Below are 20,032 nucleotides of genomic sequence, written 5' to 3' on the forward strand. Positions count from 1 at the left end.
CATTCAATTCTAGTAATCATAGCCTAGCAAATTCAGCTGTATGAGACCAAATCATTTAGACAACTTATTTTTTATTCCATAAAAATGCTCCTGGTTCTGAATCTGCTAAGAAAGAGAAGAATAAGCAAAACATGAGGTATATCAACATGATAACAGAACAAAAACAAACCTCCCAATGCAGAAAATATAAAACAACAGAGAAGCTTACACACATAACCCTCCCCCAGCAGCCTGGTAGGAAAAGATCTGGTGAGATAGCAAGATACCACAGAAGAGATGCAAAAGCACTGAGGGCAGAAACAGTCTCTCTTAAAGACCCTCAAATATCAAATCCAGGGAAATTTCTGCCCCAAACAGGGAAGATATTCAAGCATGTATATGCAGCTTTGTCTGTGTTACTCCATCAGTCTGAACAAGCAGTGGAATCAGGGCCTTCAGTAACACAAGTAAGACTGCTTAGCAGCAAGACATGAATAGGCTGCGGATTAAGTAGAAAAAACACCAGCTTAATAGTTACAACTGAAGTACTTCAGTGTCATGCATGTGGATTTCCTTCCTAGAATATTTGTTGACTTGGTGAAGGATAGTATAATTTCCAAAGTGTGACGGCAAATAAAAATTTTATCTGATCCTACAATTAGTTAGTAAGAAGCAGTAAGAGACAGCAAAACAGAAGTGCACTACATTTGTATAAGGCAATCCTGCCAGCAAATGGGGGTGCATGTGAACACCAAAAGAACCTCTTACTGCAAAGGCCAGTGGGTACCACAGGCACCACAATGCACAGTATGAGGCACTTAAGTCCACTCTGACATCAGTGATATTTTGGGATCAAAGTCAACAGTTATGTCAACTGCCACTAGCAATCTTACAACAGTTTTTAAAAAGGAAGCAGAGTGACAGACACAGGAAAAAGGAAACTGAAGGATGTCAAGATTGCCTGAATGTTTACAATATTAACACACACAAGGGTGCAGCTACTTCTGTCTGTGTGGCTCCTTACAACACTGGAAACCCTTAGGTAGTGCTACTGCAGGAAATGAGATGACCAATGATGACCTCATAACTGCCAAGAAGCACAAACTGAAAACAAATTATACACCTGTAATTTAGTGCAAACATATATCTGCAGATCCACACAGTGCTAAGTGCTGTACTCACAGCTTGAGAAAGCACTGACACCCGAGTGCATGCATACATCCCTCACAAACAAAAGAGAATAAATCACATTTTCAGTGCACAAACACTTTCTGAAGACAACAAAAAGGAAACTTAAGTGTTGTTAAGACAGCATATACACATGAGGAAACCAACATAATCCAAGTGCTTGCAAAAACATTTATTGGGAAATTAAAGAGAAAAACTGAACCCACAGGTCACCTGACCACTCCACTTTTTGGAAGGGTGCCTGCTTTTTTCAGGAACTCTCCAATTCTGGAAGGCCGTGACACTGTCTCCTTCTGAGTGCATGTTCCTGTCAGTCTCCTCTCAGTTTAGAAGTCTTGTGACTTAATAGCTATGGAGCAAGAACCTTGAGATTTATTTTGCACAGTCGCCAGGTGTCTACACTTGCCTTGGCCACACAAACCATTACAGCCTAAAGGATTTCCAAACCATGGAGTCCACAGCAGTGACTGCTGCAACTGGATCTGAGCTAGCTCAAAACACTGACACACAGCTTTGCAAGAAGTAAGTGAACGCACAGCAAATAGTGGATTTCGAGGAAAAGCTTGGGCGTGTGGCTTTTCTTGTGGACTGACAAAAGGTGGCAAGGCTATTCCCTCTTTCTAGGCACCATGAAGAAAGCATGCAGGGCTGTGACTACTTCAAAGACACTCTTTTGGCACAAAGTATTCACAGTAACATCATCTCATTAAGGTGCAAATTGGTTTCTTAAGTTAGGGAGAGGCAAGGCACCACAACAGAACAATCTTCTTGGTATTTTGGTGGAAACAATGGGTTCCTACTTGTAATGCAGTGACCAACTGCGGCTGTATAAGAACTCAAAGGAAAACCCCAAGGAAGTGAGGGCTGAGAATGGGGCACACTACATCCTTATTTAAATCAGTTGCGGTGCACAACTGCCAGAAGCAACACCTCACAGGGCACAAAGGGAAAGGTTTGTGTCAATATTAAGGTTTTCCAAAAAATCACCCATAAGTATGACATACTTGGGGTATTACAAGGAAAGACAAAGGGAATCACCACTGTCACACAAACTAGCCAATTATGCACATGAGTGAGTTGCTTTGTGTGCCTGAGTTTAAGGGAACAGAAGGAAGGAAATAAGGAATTCTCCAATGTTTTTATGCTATCAAGATTGGGGAAAAAAAAAAGGCAGTTACCATTTAGGAGACACTAAATAGTGGTTCAAAGTGAATTACTCAAGTTTCCAGAAAAGTCAAGTCCTGGTATGATGGTGTTGGGTGGAAGCAGCAGTCGTAAAAGAAACGTTAGGAAAAAATGGTTACATAGAGATACAGAGCAAGTTACTAAGAATCTTTTGCTGGAGTACCAATACAGAACTTGTGGAGGAGAAAAAAAGTTTACAGGAAATTGTTCATGCTTCTTTTCTCTCCACGCTTAAACTCTTGTATCCAGGAGCACTGTGGACCATGCCTTCACATAGTTCTAACATTTCTAAACTAGAGAAATGAACTGCTGAGTTAGCCATAAAATACAGATTGTAAGTCCTAACTCTGGTAACTGATCCACTACATCCAATTTACTATCCACTACAGAAACAGGTGATCTGCATGGAAGCCCACACAATCCTGGTGCAGCAGCAGCTTTGTTACTAAACTACATTTAAAAAGCAAAGATGTCTCAAGCCTGACTAAATTAAAGAACCTTACAGCTGTGTAAGTGAACTTCATCTATGTGATATGCACTCTAAAAGGCACTTCCTCTGTGTTGACTTTGTTCTTGTACACATCCAAAGATACAGCTGCTAGACAGACATTTTCCTGGTATGAAGTAGGGAGATAGGAGGGGAGTTTTCAAAAGCTGCCATACCTTAACAGAGTTCACCAGTGTTAGAGCACAAATGAAAAACCCTATTCATTCTACCCTACGTGTAATAAAACAAAAAGCTACTTAAAAAACCCTCAACAAAATAAACAGCCAGAACAGACTTGCCAGTTAAATTGTTACAAGTAACAAGCATAGTCTTTCAAATACTTTTATTTATTAGTCTGTACCATAGTAACAGAGCAAAATCACACAGACTTGTAAATTACAAATGATTCCTGCCCCTAATATTTTGACCTAATGTAGCTAAACAAGTCTTTAGCTACAACCACATATTTCTGAACTTTGGTCCTGTAAGTTTTCTTTGGAGTTTGTACTCAAAGTGAAGGCAGGAAAAAAATCAAATCAGAATGTGTGATCGCTACCTGATTGTGTGTTTCCCTCCAGAAGAACAAACAAATGTCTAAGGCACAGTAGCCACGGGCAGACTGTCTTACCTGTGCTCTCTCCTCATCAAATTCCAGGCAGCCCATACCATCCAGTCTCTGTAGGTCTATCCAGCCTTTCCAGATTACACAGACACCATTGAGAATCATAGGTGCCTTCAAGTACACCTGAAATCAAAGCAAAACACATGCTATGAATTTGAAAGCACTCACACACATGCCTGCACAATGAAAATACTGATCCAGGAAGCTTCTATATGTATTCTTAGAAGAACATCCAAACCAGCTGGTAACATGAGAATCCATTTAACAGCTTCTCCTGCCTCCTTTCCAAGAACTCAATTTTAATCAAGGGAGTGCTTCAACTTTTGCCTACTGTACTGGATGGAATAAATTTAAGCCGTGTTCTCATTTTATAAACTGGCATGCACCAGGATTTGGTTAGGATTCTTGCTGCTTTCAGTTAAACTAACTTCTTTTCTTGTCAGCTTACCTTCGTGTCACAAAGAAGTGGCATCCTGCCAGACAGGGAGGATCCTCTGTAGCACATTTTAATGGTTAAATGAGCACCCACTTTCCTGTTCCCAAGCAGCACTGCATTTTGCCCCAACACAAGCTCTTCCAACAAAGAGCAAGCACTAGTTTCAATCCTCCTCAAATTTACAAACTAGTCAAGAGTTTAGTAAAATACACTATATATATAGGCACCACGCTAAAAATAAGAGAATCTTCCTGTGTCAATTCTAGCATGTGTGAAAGGCTTTTCAAATGAAGCAACACCAGATGATCAAAACCCAACTACAGCACCAATTTGCACAGTGCCTTGAGCTGCAGTGAGGAATAATGCATGAGCTTAAGGCCCTACACTTAGATAATGGTAGACGACACAGTGATGAGACGGGGAACTTATAAAGAAGCAAATACAACACTAAATGAGTTTGACATGTTATATTTAATGGCATCAGTCTTAAACAAACAAAAAAAAAAATCACAGCAAAATTACCTGAACTGTACAGGAAAAAAAAGTAAATAAATAAATAAATAAATCAACTTTCAGTGGTTATTTCAGCCTACTTGCCAAGTGAAAACCCCTCACGGAACAGGAGTTTGTCTATGTTGAAACACCAGAGAGGCAAACCATGCACCCACTTCAGACTGAAAGACTGCCTAGGCATTCCAAATCCGGTCGAGTTTTTTCAGCCTTCAGGAACGGCTCAGCTAGGTAGGGGAATTTTCACAGTGCCTCCTCTTACGCTTCTAAATTAATCCTCTGGCAAATCCTCATCAAAGTGTAATTGATGTTTAGCGCTGTAACGCGTTTCAAAGCACCCCAACTGTGCCTACTTGCTCAGTTCCACACTTACCAGCTAAGGTCACTCAAGCAGAAAAAGAAAAAGCCTAGAGAAGCAGGAGGCACAGAGGAAGGTAAAACCTCCCTTATGCAAAGGCTGTCCCAGCAGAATTAAGCACTGAACAACGTGAAAGGCAACCCACGAGTAGGAGAAAGGGAACAAATAACATGGATCCAGCTGACAAACAAGTAATGCTATTTGCCAAAGAAAATACACATTTAATCTCCGAGCTTCATTTTTACAACTTATCACACTTCAGTACGAAGTGACATGCTCCAGGCATGTTAATTACTACAATATGCAGCAGCTCAGTAACGAAGAAATAAAGGTTAGTTCAAGTGTGTCTTCTTCCCATCAGTGCTCCTACTGCAGGGACTCAGCTAAGAGCACAGACTGGTTTGCTGTGCCTGCACTCAGAGTAGCTGTAGAGTCATCACACCTCAGCCTTCCGTGATGACAGCACACCATGCAGGGCACAGAGCTACTGGCCAACAGCCTCTGAGAGCAGAGGTGTCAGAACCAGCATGAGTAAGATCTGGACTACCAGGAAACCACCTCCCACAGCCCTCATTGCAAGATTAAACCTTTCACGCATACCGAATACAACATTGCACCCTTTCAAGCACAGCTTCACCCATTCATCTCACAAGAAACAAAGTATGCATCACAATTTAACAGATGCACTTAATTAGTTTAGAAGTGAAAGACAGTTAAAAGAGGCTCTTAGAACCAAGTGTCATTCTCTTCTAAGGAGAATAAAGAACAATTCAAGAGAGGAAAAAGCAGCAGCATAAGCTAACTATGGGTCTGTAAAGACAGAACAGCCTGTACTCTAATGCTAGCTATGTTTTGCAGGAGCAAACAAGCACTTTGCTGACCTTTATTCAGGGTTTACGTATCACCTAGGCTCCCTATCCTCCTGGCTCACAACAGCAGCCTGGGACAAGAAAAGTTACATACGACTTCACACAGATGACAAAATCTAGTTTTCCAAGTTGTCCAGGAGTACTTTCTATCTTTGACAAGGAATTTTATGCTGCCTTGTTTCAGTGGCTGTTCAATTGCCTTGGTCACTGCAGCTGCCAGTGCATTACGTGCAAACTTCCTGGCTCAGTGCAAAGAGCAGGTAGCTCACACACAGCTGCTGAGGGCTCAATACTTTAAATGCAATGCCTCACACATCACCTGTAAGCCTTCAGTGCTGGAAATTCTGTGAAAGTCTTCAGAAGTCAAAGGGGAAACAAGTCGACAGAGCTGATGTGATTCCTGATGCCTACTATCTGCCCTATGCACACTGACCAACAGCTGAGCTGCTGACACAGAAGCCTGTGAACCACTGGCATGCAGCCTGACCTTTCCAGATAAAGCACTCTGCCCTTGCTCCTGAATCAGAGTCCTGACAGCCTTACACCACTGGATTCAGGTGGTCTTCAAAACTCCAAAATACACATTACTCATTTCTGAAGGGATGAATTCCTTAACCAGATACACAAGTTTTGAAATTACCATATAACCATTCAAATTCAGTATAATTTGTATTGAAACCCCATGAGATGATGCAGAAACTTTTCTCTTATTAAAACACAATAAAGCAAACTAGTACTTTTTAATTTATTTTAGAGAAAGGAATTTAGACTTCTTTCCCCCCCTATTCTTTTTCTGGAAAATGGAAACCACCTAAGACTACAGCCAGAACCGTTTAACCACGTATTTCCTTCTTTTCAGATAAACTCATGCTGGTTCCCTTTCAGCTTCTGAACTTAACAGAATTATTAATAAATTACTGCTCTTGTCTGTGGCACAGGATCTGTTAAGGCACCTGAAAAGCCAGAAAAGTGGTCTTTTAAAAATTTTCAGAATCTCCTGCTCTGAAAGTTGCCTCAAGACAGCCACAGCTGGAGAGCAAAAGCAAAAGCCACGTTATTTCTATAAAGACCCCAACTTCCCCCCTTCCTCCCCCACACCATTACTGAGCTATACAATTTGATTACAAGTAGATAAAAGGGTGGTTTTGCTAGAATAACTCTTTCAAGGTTTTGTTGCTAACCCCAAATTAACTGCTTTTATAGAATTTTATAAATCCTCCACACACCTCTGGGTGCTTTTCCTAATAATACCTGGAAGTCAGTCCTGTAAAAGGCCAGAGACAGGTGAAAAAGCACCAAAGAGCAGAAGGAGGGAATGAGAGGTTGGAAGTCAGGCCATTAGCAAATTAACATTCAGTGGACAAATTTAATGCTACATAAAAAACCCACCAGTATAGTGACACAGAAGAGGGAAAGTTAAATCATACAGTTGCCTCCTTTCAGAGTACAGTCCACTCTATAAACCAAATGAGGTATGGGTTGGTTTTCTGACACTGACAGTGGATGGTTACGTAACTAAGTTAAGCATTCTTACACACATGTTGAAGGATTAAAGTCCTCCCTCATTTTGCACCCCCATTTTCCACACACTGGCACAGCCAAAGCTAGTTGTTAGATTGTGAGGCCTAGGTAAATTGTCACATACTGAAATACACAACTTTTACTAGTTTGTAGCAGTTGAATTTTTGTTCAGGGGGCTATTATACAATTAATTTAATCTCAAATGGCATCTTCCATTTCAAACTCCTACTACAAATCAAAGTAGCATTAGAATCTTTACATGAGAAAAGCAGACGTTACTTTTACATTGGAAACAGGTTTTTAGCGTTAGAACAAATATTCTGCTTGCTGACTGAACAAGCAGCAAGAGTAAACACTCTTATCTGCTGGCAGATTATCTGGACAGAGGACAAACAGCACCATAAACACACAAACTTGAGAAGGTGCTGCATGAATAGGCTTAGCTGGGCTCTAAGTTGTTGAGCTGTGTTTGTAGGTTCTCAGCCTAGCACTTGGCTTGTTCTCAAAGACCTCTGTGCCACACCTTCCACACATAGTGTATCTCACCTTCCCTTTTGTACTCTTTCAGCTAATCTGTTATTTCTTTTCATCTACATTCAAATGAGCAACCCTCTCCTCCAATTCCAGCTAAGTGGGAGTTATTGTTGTTAAAAACAGGCAGGGACACGGCTCCCGTAACACCATTCATTCATATTTAAAAAAACGAAACGATTTAAATAGAGGACAATTCTCAATGACTTTTTCAAAAGCTGCTGTATTTCAGCACAAGACAAAAAACCTCGGTTTCACATCCTATTTTAGTCCTCTAGTAAATCCTTATCGCACAACACCAGGGTATTTAACTGATGTGCTGTAGATATGCTATCTGTATGCTCCATCCACACATCCTGCAGTTAGAGAAAATGCTCGTTCTCCCTGCAGCAGCCAAGCCATTTCCTCCGCCAGAGCCTGCACACAGTTCTCACCACCCACCGACTAATGAATCAGCAGGCTCCCAACAGCCAGCGCCACCAGCGCGACCTCACCCCCGCAGCACACACCAGTCCCACTGAAGTGGTGCAGTCCCCTCCCTTCTGTTTTCATTTTCCCAGCACACTGGAGCAAAACGCATTCTTTCAGAAGAGGCTCAGTTCTGACTCACCATCTGCCTCATCACGCACACATCTGCCCATTCATAACCACTCACACAGGCTGCCACATCCATCCAGCCAGACCTGATCCCACCTTCCCCTGAATCATACCCCACTTTTAAATATTTAAACACAGTCTCCCCAGTGACTTTATATATGAAACACTGACCACTAAGAAAGAAACAGCTGTAAACATTTACTCCAAGAAAGAAAAACGTTCAATTGGTTAAGGCTAATCTCATCATTTCAGCTTCTCTCAACAAGATCTGCATGCATTGCCAAGGAAAAGGAGACTACCTGTTCAAAATGTTCAAATAAAAAATGATATATTCATCTGTTTCCTTTAACAGAAACCTCGTATGAATATATATACATTTTCAAATATAAAATGCTGTGGTCTTGCCATACAGATGTGCATGTCTGTTCTGAAACGTGAAGTTGAGTCAGTCCCATCCCCGTGTTCCCCCCAAATACCAAGACTCACTTTCATGCCACAGAGAAGGGGCTCTAGCCTGGGTTTCAGAGAGCAAAGCATGAGTGAGAAAGCAATGTAGGAAATGCAAAAAAACACCCCAACAAACCAACCAGCTTTTCTAAAACTTTGCAACAGAACTACAGAACTTATATGCTAAAATCCTCAAATTATTTGGGCGACAGAACAGAACAGTAACTTCTGTAACAACTCCTCAAGTTACACCAAAAGCTGACAGCTCCACAGAAGGCTTCAGACCACCTTTTCAGATAGTCATCACTCATAGTTTCAAAGTAATTAACACAAGCAACCAAGTCATGGACAGAGCTCACTGCATCTATCTGACTTTGTGAGTTTAATTTGGAAACAAAAACCTTGTAACAGTTTTAACTGGGAATGAAACGGTAAATACAAACAGTTGAAAAGATTCCAGTTTAGAAAGTCACTATGAGTGAAACAGACTTTTTAGTCTGACAAAGGTTGATTCCTCAAGCAAAACCAGAAATACTAACAGAGCAGTGTGCTTGCTAAGAGTCTCAATCTAGGTTGTTAGGCTTAGGGGAAAAAAATAAAAAGTAATAAAACGGAAGTTCTAAATGCAGTCTTTCATACCATGGTGTTTTAAGATCACAAAAAGCAGTGGAAACACAAATTCACTGACTGAGGAACAAGATATCTTGAATAAAAGAATTCGCTGAAATACAAAATACCCCATGAACTGCTGCCTGTACTAGAATTTTAATAGCAAAAAGTAAAAATAGCTGAGCACAGAGCTAAGTAATTTGACTACTATTTGCAGGGGTTTGCAACAGCCTGTACTAGAATTTTAATAGCAACAAGTAAAAATAGCTGAGCACAGAGCTAAGTAATTTGACTACTATTTGCAGGGGTTTGCTGTATATATATGTATATATATGTTAAATACTTTAAACTCCTGCATTTTCCTCATTTAGAGCAATATATCCCTGGTTCATTCTGCTTCTGTGTACTTCTGCTCCTGCTTAAAGTCTATTAATAAAGTTGCAACTATGATTTAATTCCTCAGAAAGCTTTTTTTTAATGTAGTTGGACCCTCAGCAAAACACTGTACCTGCCAAACTGAGGAATCATAGGAATTTAATTTTTCTACTTGACTTTTAACTAAGTTTTCAGACTCTTAGGTGCATTTCTCCCACCCCACAGAAACCAATAAATTAATACATGCCCATATATATATGTGCTAATGTCAAAGGTGATTCAATATACAGCTTGAAATATTAGCAAAGAAAAACATCTCAAAAAACTTCTGCAGCAAGTTCCATTCAAGAACACCAACAAAACAAAAATTATTTTAGCTCTCTAATTACAGCAGAAGGTGTTTGGATAACAAGTGATAGCATTCCCTTGGTATATTCCCCAAGAAAAGAATGCACTCCAATTCACAACTAGAAAAACACCTCAGAACATACTTAGCTCAATTTTCAACTTCATAGCAAAACCTGAGGGTCTGATATTATGTACTTCAGTCAATTTTAAAGTATGCTTATATGAATCACCTATTTTGGTTACAAATATCACTAAAGTTTCAGAAAATGTCCATCTAGATGATACTCAGAGGCAACACAATCCACTTCTACAACTCTATGTAGGAAAAATATCCATGTACAGATTCACATTAAAAACATCTGTGCAAGTAATATCAGAACTGTGACAAAACCTCTCTCATTATGCTTTCTGTACTACTGAAATACTACAGTGACAGGTTTTGGTTTCTAAAACGTCAAAAAAAAGACTAGCAGAATTTTCCTCACTTTACTGGAGAGTCAAAATTTAAATATCCTCTTCAGAAAACCTGGTATTTTTATGGGTTTTTTGGTTTTGTTTGTTAGGTTTTTTTCTGCACAGTTAGCTCAGCTATGTAATCATGACTCCTTTTCTAAAGCAGATCAATGTTTCATTGAATTATGCAGGTTGCTATTTCAGCTAACTGAAAAATAAGTCTATAACTAAGAACAGATATGAAGCAGTAAGGATGTCAGAACAAATGTGATTAAAATCTGTGGTAACTGCAGTATTTTATTCCTGGATTAAGATCACTGGTCAGTACTTATGCTTAAAAGTAGCACAGAAAAATACTAAAATGTAACTGCACAGAAATTATACTCATCATCTAATAACCAAGTCTCCAGACACAGTTCAACATTCCAAAATACTGCAATTTCTGGACTAAGTAGAAAACATGAACCAGACTTGACTAAAACCACCCCAAAAAACACCAATACAAAGCAAAAAGTAGACAGCTTCTAGTTTTCACATTTCACCATAAAGAAAGGTCTAATGCCTCCCAACAAGAAATGGATCTCATGCTCAGGCTCTATCCATTTGCCTTCAAAACAACAAAACCAACCCCATAGCTCAAACTGAAAATCAACAAAAATGCAATGAGCAGAACATAAGGGTAATCTGAAAGGCAAATACACCCTGGGGTTTTCCTATGTGAAACTTTACAGGGTCTTTAATCAGCCCATCTTTACTACTAGATTCTATGTGAGAAAGAGGGTTGGATTTTTTCAAATCTACTCTTCCTTTTAATGGAGATGGTATGCATTAAAAAAGGTCAAACTTTTCTCGCAATAATCAAAAAGAATAACATTTTTGCAGCAAAATACTGCCAGGAGATTGCTGCTTGTTTGGCTGCTGCAAGTACACATGCATACTTACACTCACAAGACCAGTAACTAACAGGGACACACACAATTTTCTGCCACATTGACACAATATTTTCCAGGCAAATTTCAAAACTGCTTGTGAAATTCATTCTTTTCAAGCTTTCAGAAAAATTATAGCAAAAAGCAGTTATAACTAGCAACTCCAACACAGGGTTTGAGAGCATCACTTGTACACCATGCTACCTGGGTGCAAAAAACCAGCCTGTTAAACTTCCATTTTTGAACTGAAAATCTGACACATGTAATGCAAGTATACTCAACTAGAAGTTACACAATTCTGACAACATGGGCAAGTAACTAATAAAAACCATCCAGGAACTGACCCAAGCAGGAGAAGGGCAAGAAAAGTCACTCTTTGGCTTTCATTACTTTCTTGAGCACTCCAACAGCCTCACCCTTCCCCCTTAAGCCGTATTCAAGTCTGGAAAAACTGTATGAACATTTGTTCAACAGGTAATGCTGCATCAAGGCTTAAAAGAGCATTAGTGATTTTTTGTCTTTTGTATACTCTAACAACTCTGCAGCTTTCATCTTTCAGTACAATTCTATTGTGTCATAATAATTCTGTGCAAAACTATTAGCTTCCACAGAGAAGATCCTTAGCAATGGCTGGGAATTTTCTTTAACAGGGTAACATCAAACTTGCAATTATGCAAGCTAATGAGCTCATTTTGTTACTTGTGCTTTGGACAATAAAGATTGAAGCAACATTTCAGTAACTTTCAGAAAAGTGACAGTTTCTTTTAGCAAATATTTCATCATCTCATTGAATTTTTCTTATTTTTAAGATGAAGTATTAAGTGATTTGCATGAAGAAACAGACGTTCTCAACAATGATGCTCTTACTTTTCTCATTCCTTTATAAGAAGAGCAGAGAAGTACAATGGTAACAACTTTGCTTAGTAAGTGGAGACCGATACGCAAACAAGAGGATTCAAGAATCCAAATGTCTGGATTTCTTCCAGCATCTATGCCCCAGAGACCTCAAGGACTGCTTTCATCCACACAACTCTCATCTGTCCTTATATATAGCTGCTTCCCAAATGCAAAATTTAGCTCAGTAACTCCGATTTTGTTCCTGTTCTGGGAAACTTTAGGATGATGACACGAGACATTTGAAGTCTTGTCTATACAACTCTAATGAGTGCATTTAAACCACTGGAAAGAGTTCAAGCTAGTATGACTGAATAACTGCTTCTACAACATGTAATAAAAGCAAAAGCAGGTTCACTGACAGCAGATTGAAAGGACTTACACAGCCATGCAGCAAGTACTGCTCACAAGCAGTTTCAAAATGGCATCGTCACTGCCTGCACCGTAATTCATGAACAAGGCTGGGCAGTAACAGGAGTATTTGGAGGATGGGGGTGGAAGGATTACAGGGAAAAGGCTGTGGATACTCATCACATGAGATGCCTGGTGTGACTCATACTCCAGTGGTGAAGGGCACCCTATGATAAATCACTCTGCAGGAACAACTGTCCAAACCCAGCCAGTGGCTGCTTGCCAGCACAGGACAACGTGTCCCTAACAATCCCAGTGCTCTAAAGACTTCTCTCCCCAAAAATCTAAGTTCCTAACTGTTCAGAGTGTATAAACTGTATGGACATAGAGGCATTTCTTGATTGTGAGGTAAAGTGAATAAGCAAAGATACACTATGACCACCTGGCTTCAAACTGAGTTTCAATTACGCAGCTCTCATCTATGCAATAGCAGGTCATGATGAAAAACACTGCTAAGTGTCTAGGGAAAAAAAGCAAACAAACAAAACAAAAAAAACTTCACTCTCCTCTAAAGCAGAGATGGTTATAGGTGCATAAACAAAAAAACCTCCTATTTTCAAACCCCCCCCAACAACAAAACAAACCCTAGCAAAACAAAACAAGCAAAAAAAACCCAACAAAAAGAAGAAAGAAAAAGAAATTAAGAAGTCTCTGCCAAATAAAAGACTCTTAAGCACAAATACAATAAAAATTCTAGAATCACAAGCATCTATAGAAAAATAATATTTTACTCAAATCATACAGATGATCCTGGATGAAAACTGATCAAAAGGATCACTGACAAAAATGGATTCTTCTCATTCACCAAATATTTGCAGGACTCCCACTATGAACTCCAAAAGAAAAAAAAAAGGTTGTTTAGCCAGGCTGGGTACAAACTGGATACACCACCAAACCCATTTATCTGCCGTCAGAATAACCACACACTGACCTTCTTGTTTAAAGCCTACAGAAAGAGTCTGAGAAAGATCAAAAGCCACGACAGGGATGTGGGCTTCACCAGGGCAACACCACTTCCCCTGGCTGGAGCAGGCAAAAGTACCTGGAATGCCCTGAGCACACAGACAGTTCAGCAGTGCTTGTGCCTTCACTGACCACCTGCTGCTCCTCACAGAAGAATCTCTCCCAACTATCACAAGGTTGGGGTCAGCAGGTAGGCATGAGAAGGAGGATAACAACTTAAGGGTGCTCAGGAAAAGCACCAACTCTGAGGACAGGCACCAATCTCCCCTGCTCCATATTCCTGAAGTAACCTGAAACTAAGCCAAAAAAGGATTTTGGTATCATTCTGCTAGTACAGGGGAGTGAACAACAGATAAACATTATAAAAATCTGACCCCAAAATATTGTTGTCCTCACCCACCAGTGCATTAAGGGACAGCTAAAAATCAGTCAGAGACTGTACAGAGCTATGCAATGAACCTCACCTCAATTCTGGATCTGGAAACAAGACGTTCTGCAAGAGAAAGTGTTTATGAGCAGGACAGCTCTTTGGCAACAAAATATCTTCATATATTAAAAGGAGATCCACAAAGAGTGAGAAGATACTCCTTAAAGGCTGACAGTTTGAAGTTCTTTAACTAAGTTGCATCTTACATGTCCATGTATTTCCACCACATACAAACAGCTCCGTGAATTTTTGTTAGGCGATGCCCAACTCTTCAGGGTTGTAGCACTGTCTCCTGAAATGCTTTAAACAGAGACCTTCACAACGATTTGAAGGAGCATTAAATTACTACAATCAAATAGAATGATGAAATCTTGGTAATTGTGAAGACCACAAGCATCTTAGAGCTGAGACAGTTTGCCCTATGTGGTGGCACACCACTGTGTGATCTTTAATTAATATATTATGGCTTTTTTTTTTTTCCTCTAAATCCCCAACATCAGACATCCTTTTCCACTGATCTGGAAAAAAAATCAAATCCTTTTGCCCAGGGACTCAGTGGATTACAGGAAACACACACAAATAACTGCTAACTGTGAGAATATTTCAGATGGTAACAATGCAAAAACCCCAAAATACTGCTGGACTGAAATTACAGGAACTTAAGCAGTATGGCTCATTAGCACTACAGGGAGGGTAAAGTCAGAGTTGAAACTGTAAATTGGTTTTCCAGGCACCCTTACCTTTTTTCAAACAGTAAGCACACCTAAAGAAGGAAAACAAAAGCTGCTACTCCAACTTTATCTGAGAGACTTAATAATACTTTCAAATTCTTCAGGAAATGATGGTGACCAAAGAAATTGAAGTAAAACTTCCAATTCAATACACACTAGCACAGATATTCAGGTGTTTCTCATAAATTAAGCCTTCTCCTTCCAAGGAAATTCTACCTAGGTACACTGTGATCCTATGTCTGACCGGAAATTGCATTTGCTCTGAAAAATGGAGCAGCCAATACACCACCCCAATAATCTATGGAATATTTTTGTCAAAGTCAGAAAGTTAATTTGAGAAGTCCTATCTATCAAACCTCTAGTGAGAAAGAAACAGGACACGAGTGGAAAACCTGTGCTGTTGGCTGCCATTTAAATACAGTTACTGCTACAGTACAGCACCTCTCTAAATACACCTCTGTTACTGCTCTGTCACTGTTACACATCTACAGCATAACAGAGATTTTGGGGGTTTTAGATTTACCCAAGCAGTTAACATCAACTTACAGCCAAATAAAGTTTCCTAGTTATGACAAAAAACTGCATGAGTAGAAACTCAGCATCTTCAGGAAGACAACTGAAATCTTAAATTCTGGCTGGAACAAAGTTAATGGTTAATGAGTAGAAATCCTGGCTGCATCACATGTGGCACAGCAGGCACTCTGAATCAATTTAAATCATGTCTGATGTGCTTTCCTCCAAAGCTGCAGAGTTCACAGTGTGTTACACCGAAATAAGCCCATGCTGAAGACTCTGGTTTATGAGCAGCTGCCACCAAACAGCAGACAGGAAGTAAAGCTGCATTAGAATGAGATGGAGAATAGTATTATAAAGGGGAGGGGAAGTAAAGCAACTTCACAGACTTCATCAGTGACTGGTATTTTAACAGCAAAAAAAGGATAGCCAAGAACTAATGTTCTTTCAAGTAAGAAAGAGCAGAGCTGTATAAATATCTTGAGTACCAAAGGAAAATGAGGGATGTTATGTTACGGTAAGTAGTATACAAAAAGTGCAAAGAAGGTTGATCTCACAGTTCTTAGCAAAACAAGGGGGACTTTGAATAAAATTAGATTTTAAGAAGCACTAAAGTCCATACACACACAGTTCAGACTGAAGTTCATATGGCATCAGTATAAAACAAATAAAAAATAAAGAACTTCATTAACCACAATAAAACTAATCTAAGTACTTAATGATACCAGAGAACCAAGGTGAAAATGAAGTTCTCCATTTAATTGCAGGGTTTAATTATGTAAGATTTCAGGCAGTACACATTAGACTGCTACACTGTCTACCTCTGCATTTCTTAACAACATCTATTCATTTATTCCTTAACAAAAAAACCTGGACATAAGATGACAAAACAAAGAATCACAAAGCCTTGGTATGGTTCAGCTCTCCAGAAACAGGACATACAGTGAATCTGACACACCCCACACACACCCACAGCACCGTGAAATACAATGTTCTATCATTTTTATGATCTAGGGACCTATTTTTAGTGCTGCTTTTTCTTTTGCTATGACAAACCTGAAAAATTGCTCGAATACACAATTAAATTTGCTGCAGGTCAAAGACAGCACAGAATGTTAAAGCTATCTCAAAAAAAATGCTAAACTTGAGTTTAAAATGAGTAGAAACATTAAGTGAACACTTAGCTATCCAATTCTTGGATTAATGAAGACAGGGTATCCACCAGAGGCCTACTCACCCATTGTGAGCATCAGATGCATCAAATTAAAAGGCAAATTAAGCATACAAAAAACCCCTCAGTTAAGAAATACCAGATTGAAAAACCTCAAGTCTATGAAGTATGTATTTTCAGAATCCTGACTTTCACAAGGGTGTTGCTCTCTCTAAAATTCAATCATTTAAGCAGCAATTCTAGCAGATGCTGCATTAGTAGCTTTGTCAATCTGTGTACAAAACTGCTTAGGCACAATAGTGACATACCTCAGCTCTGGATAAACTATTTTGGGCCATCATTTGCTTAGCCAAACACCGAAGCAGAATTCCAGAATAAAAATATTCTAGTGTTGGTAAGTTTATCTGCATTCTAGATCTCAAACTAATGCCTAAGATAATAATTAACTGACAGCTCCCCCCATAGCCTTTTTTTATTCATATAATTAAAAACATGCCTCACTGGCACAAATCCAGTGATGAACAAACACACATTATGCACTGCCTCAAGAATCAAAGCTCGTAAAACAATGCTGCACAGAGCTACAAAAGTCACATGGCTGTAAAGGACTGCTGAAGCCTATGAAAGGCATTTTCAATAAACCCAAATGACAGAAATCTAGAGAGAACAAAAATCTCAGACAATTCACACGAAACATTGAACTGTTTCCGTTGATAACGTAAGAAACACTGTCCCATTCTGCTTACTCCCCTGCTCAAATCATGGGAGTGGCTTACTTTCAGAGAAGTTTAATTCTGTGCAGAGCAAGCCTGAACTCACGTGGGATTTACACCAGTAAGGTCTGATTACAACGGTAAATTCCTGATTTGTTCCTACCAGAGCATAACATTGTTCCCATTTATTAGTTCACCCACCTCTAGCCTCACTCAGAAGAATTTGTCTGAACATTTCAGTGAAGCACTCTAGAATTTACTGTAAACACACATAGAAGAGGGAGTGGCACTCATTAATGAGGCTCATGTTCTATTTTAATGCACAGCGTATCTGCCACGCTCTTACACGATTAAGACAACACAAGAAAATGGATGAAGTAGTTCAGTACTTTAAGAATTCATTCAGAGAAAATAAAGTTAAAAAAAAATCATAGGAGTAAATAAAATTAGTTTTGAACTGGCAAGAAGAGAGACCTCAGTCTTCTTACACATTACAAGAAAAATTCCTCATTCAATTGTGAGCCAGAATCAATATTTTTCAGTAAGAGCCAGATTCAATTCAGTTTCCTGAGCAAAGCAGTCAGTACCCAGACAGCCAACTTCACTCCTTCTCCCCCAATTTGTCAAACTTCTGCAAGCCTCACAGGACTAAATGGAAAACAATTTTTTTCAAAAAAAACCTCATTAACTTGAATTCCAAATACCATAACTGCCCTCAGGAATTTTTTTTCTTCCAATCAAGTTTTCCCACTATAGGAAATATTTATCTTCCACCTAGCAGCATTTAAAAGACCCAATATGCCATTAAACCTGAATATGCTTCAAGTATTTCCTCCAACCTGGTAGGTTTGGTAGCATTAGCTGTTTCTCATTACAAGGGTAGGTAAAAACATTTAGGCAAAAGTAAGAATTTTGCGGTCCATTAAAGATCTTTAAAATAAAGAGATTATACAGAAATTAGCCTGAATCAGTTAGGCTGTGAGGGCTTAAGTGCTGGTCCAAACCCACTGAGGTCTGCAGAAAGTCTCCTACTGAATTCAGTGATCTTTGTATCAGTCCCAAAGCACCTACAGTAGCTCAGATAAGAGACAGCGTCTACATTTCAAAGGTATGTTTTTCCTGTAAAACAAAACCAGCTGTAAGTGATTTCAGTAACTTTATTCTGATGAGACTAAGCAAGGTTTCTGACTTTAAATCTAATACAGCTTCACAGTAACCATCACTGTCACCAGGGAATTCTAGCTTTCGATATCAGTCGATGGGACAACCACCTCAGAAAAGAGAGATTCAGAAATCAATTCTGAAAGTGATGCTGCTTCTGTATTATAGCTCATGGCGAAACCGAGAAAGAGCTTCGTTCCACTCAGAGCACATTGACTGCTTGCTGTATCAACTGGCAGCCAAGGACAGAATGAAATAACCTGTTGAAAGTGCAAATTTTCATTAGTCTACCACAGTTCATTGGCCACAGTCTTATTTCTGAACCACTGTAGAAGCACCTACGCAACACCAAATTTAAATTGTCCCCAACATTTTATCATAGCATGACAGTAAACTCCGTTCTTCAAAATAACGAAAAGCCACCAGCACTGCCCACATGCTTCCCTACAGAAATACTAATGTGCTTTGAAACAAAGCAATACCAGATTTTATCCCACCAGCTTTCTTTCACTTGTGCTACCTACCTGCATGGAGATGTGAAACATTAGACATTTCGCATCATACATGTGGTTCATACTAATTAGATAATAAGCACAACACAAAATTTTCTTTCAGTCACAACAATTTCCTTCTTACCTTGCCTCCTTCTCTTTCAAAGTCGACATATTCCCGGGTCGGTGTCTGTCGCTGCTCCCCCTGCCAGCTGGCCGGAAAAAACTGGAGAGACAGATTGGTTCCTGTGGCCACAAAAGCCTTTTAGAAAAATCAATACAAACAGGATCAGGGAGCAAGACATTACATAAATTATGCAGGCAGTCATTTATTTTTACATCAGTTTATGTCTTAAGCCAGGCAGCATAGAGAATACTTAAAGTCAAAAACATGCACTCATCATTTTTCTTAAGTATTAAGTTACAAACATCTGATTCCATTTTGACAACATTTGCCATTGGCTGCTTCGGATATAAAATACAACATGGAATCAATACTTCTTTCAAATCAGTTTTGCTGACATTAGAATCTGTCCTTTCAGTTCTGTCTGGATACCCTGCATCAACTTAGTACCTGCACCATTAAAGACTGCCCATGTTTTTTTGAAGATACCTCTAAAAGAAGTACTGCTGAAGGAAAATGAACTCCTGAGACCTGTTACTAAGAACAACTTTTTCCCAAAAGAAAACTACTCGTTTCCTTTCACAATCTACTTATAATTAGACAAACACTTAACTGAAATGCAAATATCCCTCTTTTATCATCTACTGGCATGCAGCATCAACACACAGCTCAATCAAACTTCACAGGATGAAGTGCTCATGCCACATTAAGACACCAGCGAAATCCAGATCAGCAGATGCTGTCAGTGAGAACAGGCAACTGTAGGAATTCTTCTCAGCTGCAGTCCTGAGTAAAATCATTAAAGGGACCGACTTAACCGTATTAGAAAAAGCATCCATTGCTTTCAAGTGAGCAATTTTTCTACAAATTCAAATGAAAATAGGATTCCATTTTCTTTCTAAACTCTCTGTATTTATTTGTGCATCTTAAGTGCAAGCCATGGAGAGTACATCAATTTCTAGACATGAAAGGAAAGATGATTTGTGCAA

The 20,032-nt window shown here is 39.3% G+C and overlaps 1 protein-coding gene across 1 annotated transcript in view; it reads right to left on the reverse strand.

Moving 5' to 3' along the window:
• The window catches only part of CBFB (core-binding factor, beta subunit), a gene marked incomplete at its 5' end in the record, with an annotated part of 34,718 nt that extends 15,537 nt beyond the window's left edge, over positions 1-19,181 (reverse strand). Inside the window, 2 exons of the mRNA XM_009084298.1 lie at positions 3,468-3,584; positions 19,065-19,181. Of these exons, the coding sequence (XP_009082546.1) occupies positions 3,468-3,584; positions 19,065-19,181 (234 nt within the window). The remainder of the gene's footprint in view (positions 1-3,467; positions 3,585-19,064) is intronic.
• Positions 19,182-20,032: the final 851 nt, after the last annotated feature.

Source organism: Acanthisitta chloris, unplaced genomic scaffold, assembly GCF_000695815.1.
Source record: "Acanthisitta chloris isolate BGI_N310 unplaced genomic scaffold, ASM69581v1 scaffold24460, whole genome shotgun sequence".
In the NCBI taxonomy this organism is placed as follows: domain Eukaryota; kingdom Metazoa; phylum Chordata; class Aves; order Passeriformes; family Acanthisittidae; genus Acanthisitta; species Acanthisitta chloris.